The sequence below is a fragment of the Dothidotthia symphoricarpi genome (assembly GCF_010015815.1).
Source record: "Dothidotthia symphoricarpi CBS 119687 unplaced genomic scaffold P153scaffold_10, whole genome shotgun sequence".
In the NCBI taxonomy this organism is placed as follows: Eukaryota; Fungi; Ascomycota; class Dothideomycetes; order Pleosporales; family Dothidotthiaceae; genus Dothidotthia; species Dothidotthia symphoricarpi.
This window is the reverse complement of record NW_022985017.1, coordinates 1,299,495-1,317,441: the sequence shown is the minus strand read 5'-3', so window position 1 is coordinate 1,317,441 and position 17,947 is coordinate 1,299,495. Positions and strand designations below refer to the sequence as shown.

General features: G+C 54.6%; 5 protein-coding genes across 5 annotated transcripts; 1 reads left to right on the top strand and 4 right to left on the bottom strand.

Annotated features, from left to right (window-relative positions):
* Positions 1–618: 618 nt before the first annotated feature.
* P153DRAFT_290915 (uncharacterized protein) lies at positions 619–864 on the bottom strand (the record flags this gene model as incomplete). Its single annotated transcript, XM_033663739.1, has 1 exon — positions 619–864. The coding sequence occupies one exon, from the start codon at positions 862–864 to the stop codon at positions 619–621; it is 246 nt and encodes an 81-aa protein (XP_033524065.1).
* Positions 865–3,067: 2,203 nt separating this feature from the next.
* P153DRAFT_340778 (glycoside hydrolase family 17 protein) lies at positions 3,068–4,481 on the bottom strand (the record flags this gene model as incomplete). Its single annotated transcript, XM_033665889.1, has 2 exons — positions 3,234–4,481; positions 3,068–3,173 (listed from the first exon to the last, which is right to left on the bottom strand). Exons 1-2 carry the CDS (start codon positions 4,391–4,393, stop codon positions 3,068–3,070), a joined length of 1,266 nt encoding a protein of 421 aa, XP_033524064.1. The 5' UTR covers positions 4,394–4,481.
* Positions 4,482–4,931: 450 nt separating this feature from the next.
* On the bottom strand, positions 4,932–11,788 carry P153DRAFT_340773 (uncharacterized protein; the record flags this gene model as incomplete). Its single annotated transcript, XM_033665888.1, has 3 exons — positions 4,932–8,400; positions 9,094–11,359; positions 11,478–11,788. 3 exons carry the CDS (start codon positions 11,786–11,788, stop codon positions 5,080–5,082), a joined length of 5,898 nt encoding a protein of 1,965 aa, XP_033524063.1. The 3' UTR covers positions 4,932–5,079.
* Positions 11,789–13,999: 2,211 nt separating this feature from the next.
* Positions 14,000–15,697, top strand: P153DRAFT_23862 (uncharacterized protein). Its single transcript, XM_033662696.1, has 3 exons — positions 14,000–14,451; positions 14,498–15,316; positions 15,397–15,697. Exons 1-3 carry the CDS (start codon positions 14,192–14,194, stop codon positions 15,497–15,499), a joined length of 1,182 nt encoding a protein of 393 aa, XP_033524062.1. The 5' UTR covers positions 14,000–14,191; the 3' UTR covers positions 15,500–15,697.
* Positions 15,698–15,895: 198 nt separating this feature from the next.
* On the bottom strand, positions 15,896–17,911 carry P153DRAFT_385884 (uncharacterized protein; the record flags this gene model as incomplete). Its single annotated transcript, XM_033670471.1, has 1 exon — positions 15,896–17,911. One exon carries the CDS (start codon positions 17,909–17,911, stop codon positions 15,896–15,898), a length of 2,016 nt encoding a protein of 671 aa, XP_033524061.1.
* Positions 17,912–17,947: the final 36 nt, after the last annotated feature.

Below are 17,947 nucleotides of genomic sequence, written 5' to 3'. Positions count from 1 at the left end.
CTAGACCTAAAACGTACTAGACAAAGAACTTGTGCTGTTCCAATCTCCGAACGTCTGCCCTCTCACTGTCGTCTTCCATCGTTATGATCGTCCAGGTCTTTGACGTTTTCCCAACCTGGATATCAGCAGTGTCTCAACCTCCGCCTCGTCACGTACGATACCGTTGTGATACGCAATCGTCTGGACAGAGTTCCAGCTGATTCCGAATGAGCCAGAAGGACGGCCAGCGATGGCATCATCGTTTTGTAATGGTTTGGAATGACTATTCTCACCTGACCAATATGCTGGAGGGTCGATATATGTGACCAAAAAGGACAATATTCCTCGTCGTCGGCTTCAATCTGACGAAAGTTACAACAATGACATCAGCGCTGACACCCGCTACATATAAGTAGGCATATAGAGATACCAACCAATCGAGACCTACAATATTGCAAAACACCTCTCTCCAAACGAACAACGTCGATATGTTAACGATGGATATACTTGTTTTCTATTCTCTCCATTACCCATAGAACACCTTCAGATGCTCTATCTCACCTTATCCCTCAGGATCAATACCCCTTCCACATCCTCCCATCCTATCACCATCCCTCAAACTTCCACCGCATACCTTCCCTACCCATCCATATGTACCGCCTTCCCCTGTTTCTTCACCATCCGCCCCTCATACGCCAGCATATCCATATTCCGCGCCTTGACTTCCTTCATGTACGACCACTGCTCTTCACTCAGTGGCTTGAACTCGTTTCCATTGGCCGGGAATCCAAAGGTTTTGTGTATGGCATAGCCGCAGCAGACAAGCATGAGGCCGGCGACCATCATGCATAGCACGATCAGGGCGGGCGCCATGGCGAAGCCCATGTTGCTGTCGGTACGTCGGAGGAGGGGGGCCATAGCTACGGTAGTAGTGTGTGGTAGGATTGGGTGAGGAGTCGTGCAGACCAGAATTGTGTGCGTGTATTTGGTGGATCGAGGCGTGACGACAAAGGGGTTGTTCGAGCGAGCGACAGACGGATGGTAGTAGGTATTGCCTCGAATAAGATGTCGAGGACTTGTGGAGATGGATAAGTCAACTCTAATCGATGTAAGAGAGCGACAGTTCGTTAAAAGCGTCTTGATCGTACCAACACACTGACTTTAAACGAAGGTCTACAACGAATGAATTGACGCAGGTAGCAACTCGTCAAGAGAATAAAAAAGAGCGTAATACACCCACCCACAAACCGGCATCCACGACCTTTTTCAACCCAAACCCCCCAGCTAAAGATAGCACCTCAGCGTCGTACTCCCATCCAACCCATCCTCTCCTTCCCGTCCCTTGCTTTTACCACACCCGCGCACGTACTCCACGTTCGTACATTTCCCGTTCGGCACTAGCGCTCACGCACCGATTGGGCGATGGAACATAAAAGGCCCCCTGCACGTGATCGAGTGCGAACAGACCAATCAGCATGTCGACAGGAACATCAGCTTATGCGTGGCGTTGCGAGAATGGGAAATCGCGTGTTTCGTTGAGTATTGATAACAGGGATAGACATGGTGTGGTCAAGGGTACATTGGCTGCTGTGGGAGTGGGGACTGTAAGTATCGAGACTGGCGGGTTCGTCAGTGGCTGGTCCTGGATCTTGAGACTGGTTGTAAGGCCTCGTGGAGGATGGGTATGCTTGGGGGCGGGAAGACGTTGATGCGGGCTACTGCGTGGCGTGAGCAGGTCAGCTTTCTGAGTATGTCTAGTAGTGAAACTAGAGGGCTATGTAGTCCGCATAGTGTACAATGTTCACTGACAGTATAGTCCCTAAATGCGTGCGGGATGTTTTGCTCCGAACTACATTGAGCGTTATCAGGTGAGAACTCGTTCCCTCAATACATACGCTCTCTGCTTACCCAATCCTCCTTCCTACCAACTTCCCCCATGATTCCCTAAACAATAACCCCCTAACACACCTAAACGCACACCCTTACTAGGACAGCTCGCTAATATATTGAAACACCTCATCCTGGCGCCAAACAAAAACAAGTAGTCAGAGCAAAACCTCCCTCTCAAGACACAGCCGCCGATTGCCCACCCAAACCCACCTCTTCTATGTAGCTCTTTGCCCATACAAAGCCCTCGAAAGAACAGTGAACTGTCTGCTCTATAACCTCCAAGCCCATCTCCGTCCTTCTTCACTCCCATCTAACATCAAGAATAACGTACAAAATCAGCCGACCACTCCTACACAATCAACACAAAAACACCGCCATTCGATCTCCTCTGTATAGACACACGTACTCGATTCATACTACGTACACGACATAACGAAATGCCATACCCCAAGTCCACCGACATCCTACCCACCGCATCGTATCACCCTGAACCAAAATCCCATCACAACAACGACCACACATCCCACTCGCACCCCACCCTGTACACCTCGGCCTCAAACCTACACCCCACACCTCATCCCATATGCAGTGCATACCTCGCGCCCCACAGGGCTGGAGCTATATATACCCCACGAAGAGAAAGGAAGCATACACAAACGAACCCCAAGTCCCCATGTACTCTAACACAGCCTATATTGCAAGAATCTTCCATCTGGTGCGTTGATATGTGGTGTGGTCTCTATTCTCTCTGACCTACTTGGATGCCGGAAGAAATGTACGCGTCGGCACTGGACGGTGTTGGTATATTTTGTAGTGTAGGTGCTTTCTTGGGATTAGGCGTTTGGGGGACTTGGACGAGTTTGGGAAGGGCGCGATGGGGTGTGGATATACGGAGCTTGACTTGCGATTTAGATGAGTATAGGACGGGTAAGTAAACACCAAAGACCCAATTCGACATTCAAGCATGCAACACACAAGACCATTTTGAACCACCCCTCAAGAGAACCAACCACATCACATCACATCACATCACACAAACAAAGCACAGTCAAAACATGATAGAAAAAAACAGCCGATCTATTCCCCCCAACTATCCTACACAACAGCCCCAGCGCGGGGTTAAAAAGCCAAAAAACACCTTAACAAATGCAGCCCACACACACAGCATCAAGCACGCACAATTCCAGTTCTATGCAGTCTACAAAGCCCAAGCGCCCAAGGCGAAGACAACAGACATGACCATAGCCATGGAGTTAACAGTGGAGACGGAGATGAGAGATCCCGCGCCCGTAGACTGAGACGCGCTACCGCTAACGGTCGGGGTAGCGAGGCTGCCGGCGCCGGAGCCGGAGCCGGAGCCCGACCCGGAGGTGGAGTTGTAGCCCTGGCCGGTGGAGGTGCTGTTTGAGCCCCAGGTGCCGTTTGCGGAGCCGGTGCTGTTTGAGCCGTAGATGCCGTTTGCGGAGCCGGTGCTGTGTGCGCTGTAGCCGGAGGCGGTGTTTGAGCTGGAGCCCGAGGCGGTGTGTGTGCTACCGCTGCTGGTGCTGCTGCCGGAGGTGGAGTTCTTGTGGGAGGACTTGTTGGTCGGGCAGCTGATGTTGAAGCGGGGGGTGGTGGAGAGGTTGTCGGTGATGGCGAACTTGACCTGGTTGGCTGGGTTGGCGTCGCGCAGCGTGTACCAGAAAGTGTTCCTCTCGGTGAACAGCGGGCAGCCGACTGTCTGCCAGTATGTCTCTGCGTTGTCGACCGTGGCCACGCCCGCGCCGAAGCTGGGGCCCGTGTATGCCCAGCCCGTCTCGGTGACCCAGACGTCCTTGCCGCCGGCAACGCCCTCGGTGGAGGAGATGGCGACATCTAGGAGGCTGCCGGCGTTGGAGACGCGGTTGTCGTTCTCGGACTCGTAGAAGGGGAAGGCGTTGACGGAAAGGAAATCAATCTCGTCAATGACGGCCTTGTTGGTGGTGTTGACCCAGGCGGTCCACGTGTCGACGTGGGTGATGGGGACGTTGGCAAGGGGTGTGCCCTTGAGCTTGGAGCGGGCATCGCGGATGAAGCCGACGATGGTCTCGGCGCCGTTACCGACACCAGCCTTGGCGCGGATACCGGCGTCAGAGACACGGTACATGTCCTCGCTGCCGACTGAAAGCGCGACGATCAGGTCAGTCAGCTTTGTGCCGTGCGCAGAGACGGCGGCGGACAGGGCCTTGAGCTCATTGTCGATGTTGTCAGTGCCCGAGGCCCAGATACCGAGGAACAGCTTGGTGCCCGTCGCGATGGCAGCCGGGAAGGCCTCGATGGGCGAGTCGGTGGTGCCGGCCTGGATGTTGGAGTACAGGCGGATGGTGTTGAAGTCGGCGGGGGCGCCGTCCAAGTTCTGCGCCGTCTTGAACTCCTTCTCGAAGTCGGCCTGTGTCTTGGCCGCGCCCGTGTCGCTGGTCGCGCCGCAGTTGAATCCGAGAACAGACTGGGCAGAAGCTCCGCTCAGGAGAGTGGCAGCAGCGCCGAGGACAGATGCAACGCGCATGATGATTAAAGATGGGAATCTAAAGAGTGACTTGGTAAGGTAGGAAACGGCGGAAGAGACGGTGGGAGTTGAGCTGACGTGAGAAAAATGAATGTGTCGAGGAGGAAGAACAAAGGGTTTTATCAAGACGAGGAGGAGGTAGTCTGGGCTAATGATCCACGCCGGGGGAATCGCAATACGAGCATGCCATCACCTGATTGGCTGCACGTCAGATGCATTTCCCCTGTTACATTTGTTTGAGCCACCCGAAATAGTACCTGACTAGAGCACTGTTGAGGTTATTTGCGCCACTCCCTGAACGCTTTTCCATTGTGTGTGAATTCTCGTAGGTGCGATCGGTGATTTATCGTACATGCAGCACACCATGGACGCTTCACAAATGTCCGACTCCCTCAGCGTCTTTGGTCCGTCAGCAGAATCCTTCCCAGTAATCCCTGCATTTCCCCTGAGTTCAACGTGTTGACACTGCCAAGCTACCGCAATGACTAATCGGCAAAGACTTCCATCGGTCGAGAGCCAAGCACGTGAATAGCATTAAGTCTGCATAAAACAGGATCAAATTAGGTAGAAATTCATAATCGCAGTATTAAACATTTCATCGTACTTTGGCATTACCTCTCACTCAAAACATCACTATCGAATCGAAACCCACAACCCCATAAGCAACGCACTACTATACTATAAAATCAAAGCATCCTCGCTTTCCCCTTCCCCTTGACCCGAGGACTCAGCGGTGGAAACTCCTCCCCCTCCATCTCCCTGCGACTCTGCTCCTCGGCAAGACTCAACTGCATCGCAAACTCCAGATCCGACATGCCATCCTGGTCATTCGACCCAGCGGCATTTTTCCCTTTCCTCGGCGACGCAAACTTCTTGCCCTTGGCGTATTTGATCGGAATGTCGAAACTCGATGTGTAGACTGGGGGCGAGCTGATCTCATACACATCTGCGGCAGCGTCGTCTTGCAACGAGAGACGGATGGCTTCTGCAATGTCTGCCTCCATGTCGACGTCGTCTTTGGCGTCGACTGGAGCAGCCGAGGACTGCCCGTGAACAATAGGCTCAGGTGCAACCGTCTCGCTGACAAGCAGAATGTCGATCTGCCTCTGCCTCTCTTCTGCTTCCATCGTCTCTTGTGACAGCATCGCCGCGTAAGCGAGAGCCTCTTCTTCGCTGCCCAGCAGTTCCGTGCCAAAGCGCCCTGCCATTCGATCCGCGGTTTTCCTTCGCTCCACTTCATCACGCTCAAGTTCGAATTGCTCGTTGGCAATGTAGTCTTTGAGATTGACGCGGCCGGGGCCAGCGAAGCGCTCACCGACGTTGTTGCTCCCACGTTCAGAGCGGCGAAGACGGCGCTTGCTGCTCTTGTACTGATCTGCGGCCGAGGAACTGTAGCTCCAGTAACGAAGTTGGTTGCCCAGTGAGACTGCTCCACGCAAGACGGTCGGATCGGGGTCGAGACAGACGGCACCGGCGGCGAACATGTTTATACCAACACCTTGGACAGAAGCCTGTGCTTGGACGAGCCGTCTGCGCGCGCGTGAGGAGAACCGTGAGTTGAGTGTTCTGATAGGCGACATGCTAGATGCAAGAGGATCCCAAGCTTGCACCAAGCCGTCGTTTCCACCAACAACAAGATGGAGCGAGGTCAGAGCAAGGCAAGAAATCTCAGGGGACTCGGTGTAAATGATGCGAAGAGGTTCGATGTTATTCGGATACTCGGCCGAGCGCGAGACAGGAGCTCTGGTATCCCAGAGCAGCACAACGCCTGTCTTGGTGCCGGCAGCTACGAACCGCGCTCGCTGACCTGGAATGTCGGAAGGAGAGGCCGGCTGACTTGCAACTGACATTGGCGAAGCATAGGGCGATGATGCAGTAGAAGGTGTCGAAAATCCTAGTGCGGGGTCTTCAGACAAGGTGAGTGTCGCGAAAGTGGACTGATCCAGAGTGGTAGTGATGAGTTGAATTCCTTTGAAGCCACCAAATGTAAACTTTGAGCATCGCCATTCTTCGACTAGACTTGCCCTTTCCGGTGAGCTGGTAGAAGACATGTACGACGAACGACGGGTACGTAGAGACGCTTTCGCTGGATCTGAAGTACCCGTTCCGGGCCCTCCGAACATAGACATAGTGTGAGACGCTTGTGGAGTTGCGGTCCGAGTTGAGGTGTTGGTGCTCTTCTCCTTGTCCTCGGTCTTCCAGCGGCTGAAGCGCGTGATGTCGGCAACATCTCCTTCCTCGAGTCCACATTCGAAGACTATGAGAGCCTCACCAGCGTAGTTGCCATCGTCGCCGGCAAAGTCTACCTCGAGACGCCTTCGCATATCCCATCCAAGACAAGACTTCCGGAATGCCTTAGGTGGTTTGCGAAGGAACTCTTGTATCTCTCTGGTCTCTGCAATTACCTGCTCCTTGCTCAAGCACATGCCATCCCATGATGATCGGGGAGAGTAACTCCCATCGACTTCGGCATCGCTGTAGGGATCAGGTCTCGCCGTACGTCTGCTAGGTTCTACAACGTTCCAATACACGCTCCGGCCGGTGAGCCACGCAAGGTACTCGGCATACTCTTCGATGTCGGGGTTTGGAGCTTGACTACGAGTCGGGAGTTTGGTTAGATAGAACAATTCGCCCAGAGCATTGAGAGCCACAGCCCAGATTCGATTTTGTGATTGTCGTTTGAGCGAGTAGTTTTCATCCACCGCGATGGCGATGATCGGCACACCGGGGCTGAGTACCCAGCGAGCAGTGATTTCACCGCGTTGTAGACGAGAAGCACGGAGGCCATCGGTACCAACACTGCACGCTGTCACGACACCAGCTGCAGAGCCCATCATCATCCCAATCAAGCCATCCGAGAGAGAAGGTATTGTTTTGGACTTCGCAATCCAGACGCAGCAAATAGTACCACCATCGACGCCGAGCTTAGGAATGCCGGCTTCAGGCATGGTGAAGTCAGTAGGCTCCGCGATGTAACGACCACGCATCTCCTCGAGACCGCGATAGTAGCAAGAGCCTTCCGGACAGCCCTGCCCGTAGATCATGCCGTGGGATTGTGACACGTCCATGACATTGGGGCGCCCTGCTACCTCTCCAGATCCCAATCCCCACTCAGCCACTCCAGGGAAGCGCTCAGAAAACTGGCCGAAGAAGTTTGGATCGCCCTGTCCCCACGAGTCCACCTTGCCAGTCAAGGGGTCGCTAGTGGTCACCATACCAACATCATCTGCGCCATGGACAATGCGCGGCACCTTTTTGTTGGGCCCAGTGCCAAAAGTAGCGTGTAGATGATTGATAGTCGTAAATGTTTGGGCGTTATACGTGATCATTGGGGCAACGGCCTGTGTCTGGCCGGCACGAGACGGCGTTGAAGAGACGTGGACAGGCTTGCCTCGATACAAGGAACGCAGGAGCCTCGTTCGTAGAATGTACTCGCTCCTCCATGACGCCAAAGCAGTAAGCCTAGAAAACCTTCTCTTCTCCGACCGCACAACATCGCCGCTGTCTTCCATGGACGCACGAATGGCCGCATCTTCGAGCGAGTCCGGGCCGGGAAAGTTGCGGGCAAAGGCAACCTGCCAGGCATGCGGGGTGGTGACCAGGTCATGGAAGCGGCGCGAGACCAGGGACACGGCGGCAAGATCGTCTGGCGAGAGATGGGCGATGGCATGAATCAAGAGCTCGTTGGGCATGTCCACAATGGGAGATCTCTTGTCGCCCGGCTTCCTGCTACTCTTGACAACCTCAAACAGGAGGCCCTCTGAAGTCTTTCGTCCTGAGTTCACCAGTGCGCCCTCATATTCGGCAATCCTGTTCTTTGGTGGCGGCGTCGACAACCTGAGGCCCTTCAGTGCCAGGGCTTCCATGGAGTTGACGTCGTCGCCGTCCGCCTCTGCGCGCGTCGCGTCGCATCCGTGGTCACCCGTGGGCGACTCAGACTCCCCCCACAGCTCACTCGAGTGAGGCTGCAGAGGGGCCTGCGGGTCATCATCGCGGCGCTGTCCATGCTGGGAGGGAAGGTGTGGCTTCTCGGGGGCGACTTGGGCGGGGACGTTTTCAGATGCGTGTGTAGGCTCTGATGGCATATAACTTTTGTAGAGGAGAGCAGAGGTGGGCAATTGACCGAGCTGATTTGCAGTGCTCAGTCGGAGGCGGAGATGTGCGTGCGCGGGCGAGTAATTGTTCTGTCGTGGTGGTGGACGGGCGAGAGGCGGAAATGAAGTTTTGGGTGACTCGCTCTTGCCAAGACAAGCACTATGTGATGACGATGGCTGCGTGTAGAGGGGCAGAACGTGGGGCCATCGTGGGGCTGATATCGGTGGCAACAAAGGCAGGTTGCTTTTTTATGGATAGAAAGTATTCCACTTAAACACCACATATTATTTATTATACCTGCGAAATCATTTGCATACATGTCACTGTATGAACATCGTCACTCGAAAGAAGGAGCAACTGAACGGTGGAAAGCACCAAAAAGCATGCGCTTATCCATGATACAAACGAGCTTCGTCCTGCTACTAAGACTAATGATGCCTACTAAATCCTCATGGTACATACAACCGTGAATATGCCACAACATTCGTCCTACAGCACACGCAAGTCGTGTAGTTCTTCGACGCCAAACCCACGCGACAATCATCACAAAGCGACAGACACCCGCAGGGCCACACAAGCACCGTCCTGGGTGTAATCTGACAGACTACACATTGTGGCCCATCCGCGCCCATACCGTCTGCTCCCGTGTTCCAACTGCCCGCCCCACTTGCACCCTGAGGCGCTGTCGCCTCTCGGCGATTGAGAATAAAGTCCTCGAGAGCCTGCTCTTCCTCTTCGGGCGTCATCATGTTCGTGTCGGGCAGTCCATCCATCCTGTAGCGGGAAGTCGTAAGGATCTTGGTCTCATCGCGCTCGAGGACCTTCCGGTACTGCGAGCGTGTCATGATGTTGGGACTCTGGAGATGCCGTGCTAGTAGTTTGGCCTCTTCCCTGTCCTCCTTTGTCCTTGGATCGAGAAGGTGCGAGAGACGAGAAAGGTCGATGGTAGTCTCAGCCGATGGTGTCTCTTCTCGACTGCGCTGATACGTGTCTCGAGTAGGCGTCCGTTGTCCATCATCCTCATCTGACCACTCGTCGTCTGTTGTCTCGGCGAATGACACCACACTCGTAGCATCATCATCCAGAGGGGGAACATAATCGCCGCTTGTATCAACGTCGTTGTATTTGCCGCCGTTGCGCCACCATGCATAGAGGTAATCGTTTACACGTTCTTGTGACTCTGCCGAATCTGGTTCTGCAAGGTAACCGCTCTGGCGCAGCCTCTCCCTTGCGAGTTCTTCGACATCCGTATTTCTGTCCAGGCGCACACGTGAACGGTCGTCGAGTGTGATCCAGGATTCTGCTGCTCTTTGACGTTCTGGTCCTCCGGAGCGCGACTCTGAAACTCGAATCTTCTCAATTGTCCGAGGACCTGCAAGATACCTGAGCCATCTGGGGCGATAAGTGATCCGAAGTCTTGTCATGACGGCAATAATAATTTTGGCGTGTATGAACCCGATCAATCGTGAAATGCCTCTGAAGAACAGATATGTTGAGAAAAACCGTCCCCTGCGTTGTTGAAGCCCTGCTGGGTCATTCCCTCGCGCAGCTCTGGTGGTATGTGATGTACCGTTTACACTCCGGGCCTTGCGTTCCTGTGCATAACCAGACGTCGTAGCGGCACTTGAAGCATCGTCCGCAAAATTGTCCAGCACATCGACACCTTCCGCCATCATGTCTCCTCTCAACTCGGTAGGCGTGTTGATCAAATCTTGTCGAAATCTCCTGCGTCTAACCAAAACCTCCTGCAATCTCTGCTTCTCGAGCCAGGTCATCGAGTGCATATTGACCTTGGGTCCCTCGTTGAGGAATACAGCTTCACTAGCTGCCGTCAACACCGTGAAGCCAACCTTGAGGATGGCAGTGTAGAAGTCTTCGTTCCAGTTGACTGTCAATGGTGTGATGGAGGACAAGTTGATACTAGCATTGAGGTTCGCTGCTGCTGCAGCAAACCTCTCTTTCAAAGTCAACGGTCCCGGCTGGCCTGGTGGCGGAGACAGAACAGTTATGAAAATAGCCAAGAAATATATGAAACCACAAGCAGTGATGCCAGTAATTACGAGGATATGGGGAATGAAGCCGACGATGCAGATAGCAGGAAATCTCAAGATGCCCACGGGTTGACCTCCCTCTGCAATTGTGTTTGCAAGTCGTGTAAAACTCCAGGCAAAGGTAGACATGTATGCGATACCCCAGATAGCAGTAGTTACAAGCCTGTATCTGGATCGAACTCCCGCAATGGCGAGCGAGTTGCTTGTGAAGTGGCTGATGCTGGAGATGAGAGCGATCAAAAGGACCTCGGGTGGTACATTAGCAATCGTTGAGAGCTCCGCCCGCGGAATCAGAAGCGATGAACCGTCTGGTGTAAAGACTGACTGAGGCTTGAAGAAGCGTGTGGTATCCATAGTCAGAGGCTTGGTCACAACGGCCTCAGCTTCAGCAAACGCCAACGAGTGCTCGAAGATGGTCATTCCAACTTCCTGGGTCGGGCGCTGGCCTTGGAGAGCGCATGCCATCGTTTCGACGAACTGACCGAGCCCCAGAGACAAGAAGATTGGCCATAAGAGGGAAAGTGATCCTGAGGCTCGCGTCGCGTCAGCATCCGTGGGAAACATGTCGACCGCCATGCACGATTCCGCCGTGTTCTCCCAGAAGAGCATGGCCGACGCAGCCCGCCACACATAGCCTCCCTCCCCTCCAAAATCCATATCCAGTTGTCGACCAGGCGCGCCATACTGCATTTCCGACCAACCAGGGGACGTCTGACATCGTATGGCCTGGAGCAGGCTGTGAATCTGATGTAGGAAGAGAAGCAACGGAATAATGTACAGGGCAACGCGCGTGTGTATTCGGTCAAAGGAGAGCGGTACTCTGGACGAGGCGTAGAAGTGGGTTCGGTTGAGGAGGATGGCCTACGCGTCTAAGTGGGTGGTCATAGGAGCACATGAATGCAGGAACACAAACCAGAGCGAAGCATATCACCGCATACTTTGATGTCAGATAGGTGAAGAGGCTAGCGATGTTCTTCAGCGCCTGAAACATTCCCACGTCGTCCTGCGAAGCTGTTGGTACCGAGGCCGCCGCTGCGATGGACTCTTGTACGAACTGCGAGGTGATTGCTGCCGTGGTGTTTGTAAGGTTTGCTGCTGTCGGCTGCGCAATTACGCTACCTCCAGTGCGGACCATATCCCCAATCGAGCTGACTCTGGCAAACAAACGGGGAAGGACCAGAAGAAGGTCAGCTGTTGAAGGGAGGAACGAAGTCGCGTTCGCAGACGCGCGAGCCGCAGCTTGTTCCATCGCAACTATGGATGCCGCCCAATGCGGAGGCAGTACAGGTGAAGTAGGTAGAAATATGTAGATGGGATGCCTATCGACGCATGTCGACTGCAAGGGTGCGCATTCCAGCGCGCAACTATTGGGTTGTGAAAGGAGCCGACCGAGGGTCTTGGTCGCGTCATCTTACGGAATTGCGGAGACGGACCCTTTACCTACCTGTATCGATAAAGACAACCCGCATGTTCTCCATCAATCGTAAAAGCAAGAAGTGAGCTGCGTTCTATATGGCTCCTATAAGCTGAAAAACTACGCCAATAAAGATAGTAAAGACAAGCATGCTAGGCGTATATTATTACGAATTTAGACAGAAGGTTCTCATCCTAATCTTAGATGTGGTCGTCCAGTTGTTGTATGATTTCGCTGCACCTTGGTTCCTGGTATTTCGATCAACCAAGACATGACAACTGGATTATCTCAGTTACTTGGAAATTGTGACCCGGTTCACAGACTCAACATGCAGTTACAACACTCAGTGCAGTCCTTGCATATTGTAGTCCGCAATAGAACAGCGCAAAAGAGGAACTAGGAACACGCATGTATCTCTCAACTACGCATGACAAGACTACAATACTAGAAGTAAGTAAGAATATAAAGCAAATACAAGAAATGACGTGCAACAGGTTCTTCATATCAATCATCGTCATGTTGTCGATGTTTTTGTTACACTAATGTAAAAAAACCCATGCCGTGATATAGACAGTAATTTCTGGACTCTGACAGCATTTGAACAAAAATAGGTTCTCCAAGATTGGAGGACGAGAACGGGCGAGACCTAGTATGTTCGACAAGATGTAGTCGGTGAGGTTGTCTAAGCCAGGATTCCATGCGCGGATGGTCAAGTCTTGAGATGAACAATACGACATCTGGGATCATGGCGAACTGGTTTTTCATAACGACAAATCACCCACTCATGCATCGTCGGGAACTTGAGGTTCTGGTTGGTGATCCGGTAGGCAGAGATTGTACTTCGGCAGGTTAATTGATCGTGAGACATGAACTTGAACAAGGCATCCTGTCCTGAAGCAGCGGCGTGACATGGTGCGATTCTTGACTTTGTATACCCCCGGCGGACGATGGCCGATAGATTGATAGGTGAAATGGTATGTCACCCCCAGACCCGCTTTTCGATGAGAAACTCTGTAATTGAGCCTAGATTCATCGATTGACAGTGCCATGTACTGTCCAGTCACAGCACCAGGTCGTTAGTATTCTCGGGAATACAGATCCCTGGTCCATGCTCCGCGGAAGGTAGTGATATTGAGTTTGTTTAGAGGATGCCGCGAGATGCCGCGAGGATGCCGCTGGGGACGTGCGTATGCTGGGGCTGAACCCAGCTATTGCCGACAAACTTCCTCTTTTTGCACATCATTCGCGTGATGGGCGTGAGGATGGTGGCGATCCTTACGTGCCAGCGCAGCGCAGTACATGTGTGCCCAGCAAGCTGTAAATCAACTGGAGCACTACGCGCTGTGTAGAGTAGAATGCTGCAGATAGACTTTGCGCAAACGTCGCAATGCAGGATCAACATGTGTGGTGTGAGGTGCAGTGTACCTTCACGTCGCCGGGCTCCACTCGATACGCCATGTCCATAAGCCACTTGCATACACACGACTAACTTGCTACATATCCTCAAGCTGTGTCGTTAAGGTTGGAATCCTGGGAGGATTCTTGTGCTCCACCAAACGCATCGACCCGATGCACGGGCGCATGGGACTGCCGGCTCATACTCGGCATGTGGGATGGTGCAGACGTGATGGTAAGGAGTCATCTCCGTCTGTCCCGTAACACACATTTCCAGCAAGGAGAAGTCGCAAACTTCAATCCTGTGTGCAGCCGAGGGTGGGCTAGCTGCTGTTGTGCCTCACCTCGAAGGGATCACATCCTGCATCACCAATGGCAAGATGCCAAGTTCCAGTCTCCGATCAGCTAGAGCAGACGACTCAATCATCGTTCGGCCCACCTCGCGACTAGCCAGCTAGCCTTGTGTGTGGATCGGATTCTATACATTACTTACCCCAGTGGAGCTGGTCAGAACACCGCGCCATGGCCAGTTATATTGTACCACCTACGCATGGCCGCGCGCTGGACGACGGGAACTGTTCTGCACGCCTCTGCCGGATTCCTCGGGACTTTTTTCCAGGTGCAACCTAGGTGGACTTAGGTGCGGCTGGAGCGCATATAACCACGCTATCGGTCGTCCCGACGTTCCGTTCCTGCTGTCACTGTCGCTGTCGCTGTCACATCTCATCCTGACCCAAGAAAATAAAAGTGATCTGCGTATCTAACGGCCGGGTGCCCTCACCACTGGTTTACCGTACTCCTGGGATTTGTTCTTTCGTTATTTTTCATCTGAACTTCATTGCAATGTCGTCGCCGGTGGGAGCAGGTCCGTCGGGAGCAAAAGATGGAAGTCGACGTCTTGATTTGGGTAAATATGTGAAGAAATTCGGCAGTATATTCCGGAGAGGAAAGTCGAGTAAAAAGAGCGTTTCGTCAATACCAGCTCCTCCTATCCGCCACGCCGAGCCAGAAGAAGTCGTAGACAATGAAGATGGAAGAAACGTCGCCACGATTGAGCAAGTCGCACATCCAGAAACAACAATCGAGCAAGACCCAACAACTGCGTACGTTCCAAGCCAACATATGCCTCACCATCACTGACCAAATCAGTCCCATCACCACACAAACCGACCCCATACCCACGCCCTCACTCCCTCCCTCCACACAACCCCTCGACCGCACAACCATGCAGCAACAACGAGCCCACCTCCTCTTCACAAAATACAGCCTAAACCTCGAATCCCACGAGCTAATCTCCCTCCCCGTCCCCGCGCCCTACATCCAGCGCGTCGAAAAGCCCATCCGCATGCGCATCCACCGGAGCTGCCACCAGTGCGGCACTTCCTACGGGTCCTTAAAAACCTGCCCCCAATGCACACACAAGCGGTGTAAAAAGTGTCCGCGGTACCCCAACAAGAAGAACCCCCCTCCTCTACAACCATCAAGCGACACCAGCGCAGAAACAACCACAGAGATCGACTTGCCCCCCCGCCGCCGCCGCAAACTCCTCCTCTCCACCACCACGCCCGCCGGGAACGAGCGCGCGTATAACCCCCCGCAGCAGCGCATAAGACGCACATGTCATAAATGCTCCGCCTTGTTCGTCCCGCATACAGCGACCATCTGCCCGCAGTGCGCACACACGCGCTGCACGAAATGTCCCCGCGACCCCGCGAAACGCACGAAATGGCCCGCTGCGTATCCGGGGGACGTTGAGCCCGAGTCCGAGTCCGATTCCGCCAACGATAGTGGAGATGGTGGGAATATATCAGGTGCAGAGGAGATACCCGACAGAGCGCAGCGCTTGTGGAGAAAACCGCGCATGCGTGTGCGGTGGTCGTGTTCGCAGTGCGCGACGCTGTTTTCTAGCGAGCAGATGGTGTGTGGGGGGTGTGGGCATGAGCGGTGTGGGGAGTGTGTTAGGTGGCCGTAGGTTTTACCCCCCCTTTGAACTAGGAACTGGCTTGAAGGCTGGTTGCATGGGTGGTATTGTGCTGACTTTTTTGCAGGCCGAAGACTGTCAAGACGGAACGCCGGTTTGATGATGGGGTTGTGGGGGCGGTGGAGGAGAGGCTGAGGGGGTTGAGTGTTCGTGGTGGGGCGGGGACGTAGGGTGGGTTTGGGTATGGGGTGGAGATGGGTATGAGTATGAAAAGGGTTATCGACTTACGGTTCTTCTTGCCCTGACAAGTGAGTTGACGACAGGGGGTAAGCGGGTATTTGTGCTTCTCGTTACGACGAGATACATGACCTAAGCATTCGTCCATGCTTGCCTTTGTCTCTCGTGCAATATATCAACATGTTAGTAGGCCCGTCCAACAATTATCAGTAAAGCAAGAAGAAGATGAGAGATATAAATGCCATACCTAAACCCACCACCTAAAAGCGCCCAGGGTATACCCATCCCATCCCATCTACAGCTTGAAATGCAACACATCGATTACCATAAACATACGCCTCGCAATGCCGACCCCCTCACCTCCCCTCCTTACAGAAAAAGGATACATCTCAAAACGCAAACCCCTGCCCAAAGTCCATCCCCCCATCCTCCAAGCTCTCCACATGCATAAAATCATCCAAATCAAAGCTCTCCTGCCCCCCCGCCGGCGCATACTCCAAGCCCTGCATCTCCCCCTGCGCACTCTGACTCTGACTCTGACGCTGCTCAACCACCCCCTCCAGCCCCTCCACAAGCCTACACCCCTTCGGCACACTGGCCCCAAACGCACCCACCCTATCACTTTTGGCAACCCCCCTACTCTTCCCCACCCCCGTCGCATCGCCCCTAGAATTCATCCAAATGCCATTCCCGCCCTCATTATTCTTGATCGCCTTGGTAAACGAGTCCTGAAACACAATGCTCGTCTCGTACCATCTCCCCTTGATTTCTTCGATAGGTAGGCGGGCGAGCGGGGAGATGAGGCGCCAGTATGCTGCGGTGCGGGACATGGGGATGAGGGCGCGGTTTCGCCAGGCCATGTCTTCGCGCATGCGGGAGGGGATATTTGCATTTTGCTGCGGGGGGTCCGGGGGGTTATTTGGGTCCGGGGCGGGCAGCGTGGAGAAGCTGTAGATGTCGCCTAGGACGTAGACTTGCGAGGAGGGTTGTTTGCCGAGGAGGCCTGGGACGAGGCGCTCGATGATGTCTGCGATGACCATTAGGTCTGTGCCGCTGCCGATACGCAGACGGACGGCTTCGCCGCGCCAGATCTTTTCGGCGCCCAGGTAGATGGCGTTGTAGTGGCGCTCTTCCATGCCGTTTGTGGACGTGGTTTTGAGGCGCTCGGCGAGCGTGTAGGTCGAGTCAATGGCTTTGGCGGCCATGATGCTTGCGTCGACGTCGGCGATGCCTTGGCCGAATTGGCCGGAGAGCAGGGCGCGCCAGTCGACCTGCGCGTAGGTGAGGTTGGGGTTCTGCTGGAGGTAGGCGAAGGTGCCTGAGGGTGCGGACCACGCGAGCCAGGGCTTGAGGTGCTGGTCGGAGGTGACGAGCTCCTGGGCGGGGGAGTCGAAGGGGTGGGAGAGCGGCTGGACGAGGTAGGATTTGTCGTCTTTGACGGCCCAGCGGCGCACGACGAGCCCCAGGCCCCAGGCTGATGTCTTGGGGCGGTAGAACCACACGACCTCGCCCGTGCGGCAGAGGAACTTATTGTACTGGTGGTCGACCTGCTGCTCGGCGGACCGGGGCTGTGGCAGGGGCGTCGACTGGAGTGTGGTGGGTGGTCGGATCTGTGGCGCACTGGGGGCGGGGGCGGGCGTGGGTGGCTTCACAGCGGACGGCAGCTGGACGGGCGCGGCGGTCGAGGGTCGACGGGCGGGTATCTGGACGACTGGATTGCGGCCGACAACCGTGTGCTGGGGAGGCAGCGTCGCAGACGGAGCGGTGACAGCGGGCGGGGCGACGGCGGGCTTCTCGGCATCGAGCTGGACGGGCGAGCACATCTTGCAGGTGCAGTTCTGGTAGTCGCTCGTCTCGTCGGTGCACAGCCAGAGCAGGTGGGGGAAGAAGTCGGCCGGGCTGCGGTAGCGCTTGCGCGGGCCCTTGGGGTAGCCATACAGGTATGCATCCTGACGGTCGTGGCCGCCGCCCGAGTGGTTCTTGACGAGCTTGGCCTGGCCGTCGGCCTTTGTCTTGATGTGCTCGTAGAGCTTGTAGTTTTCGGGAAAGTCCCAGAGGATGCACTGCTGCCATTTATCTGAACAATCTGCATTAGTACTGTCCATGTCATCATCCTCACTCTGGACCTGCACTGTCTCTCGTCGTAAGTTCTTACCTTCATGCTCCTTGGCACCAATCTCGCGCAGCAGCATGCCGCCCAGCTTCTTGCGCCAGTCCGTGTGCTTGGGGTCGTCCTTTTCAATCAGGCGGTAGAAGTCGCACTGGCCCTGCTCATTCGGGGTGCGGTCGAGCTGCTCCTGGGTCGGCCCGTTGCGCACGACGCGCCCCTTCTGGTTGACGACATCGTGGCCGTCGGACTTGACGGGGAAGATGGGGTAGAAGGGCGTCAGGGGCTGGTGCTGCATCGTGTCGTGTGCCGCTGCTCTGCCTCTTCTTGTACC

Coding starts and splice junctions, on each gene's coding strand:
- P153DRAFT_23862 (XM_033662696.1), top strand. CDS start 14,192: ATGTCGTCGCCGGTGGGAGCAGGTCCGTCGGGAGCAAAAGATGGAAGT. Junction 14,452..14,497: donor GAGCAAGACCCAACAACTGC/GTACGTTCCAAG, acceptor TGACCAAATCAG/TCCCATCACCACACAAACCG. Junction 15,317..15,396: donor GGGGAGTGTGTTAGGTGGCC/GTAGGTTTTACC, acceptor ACTTTTTTGCAG/GCCGAAGACTGTCAAGACGG.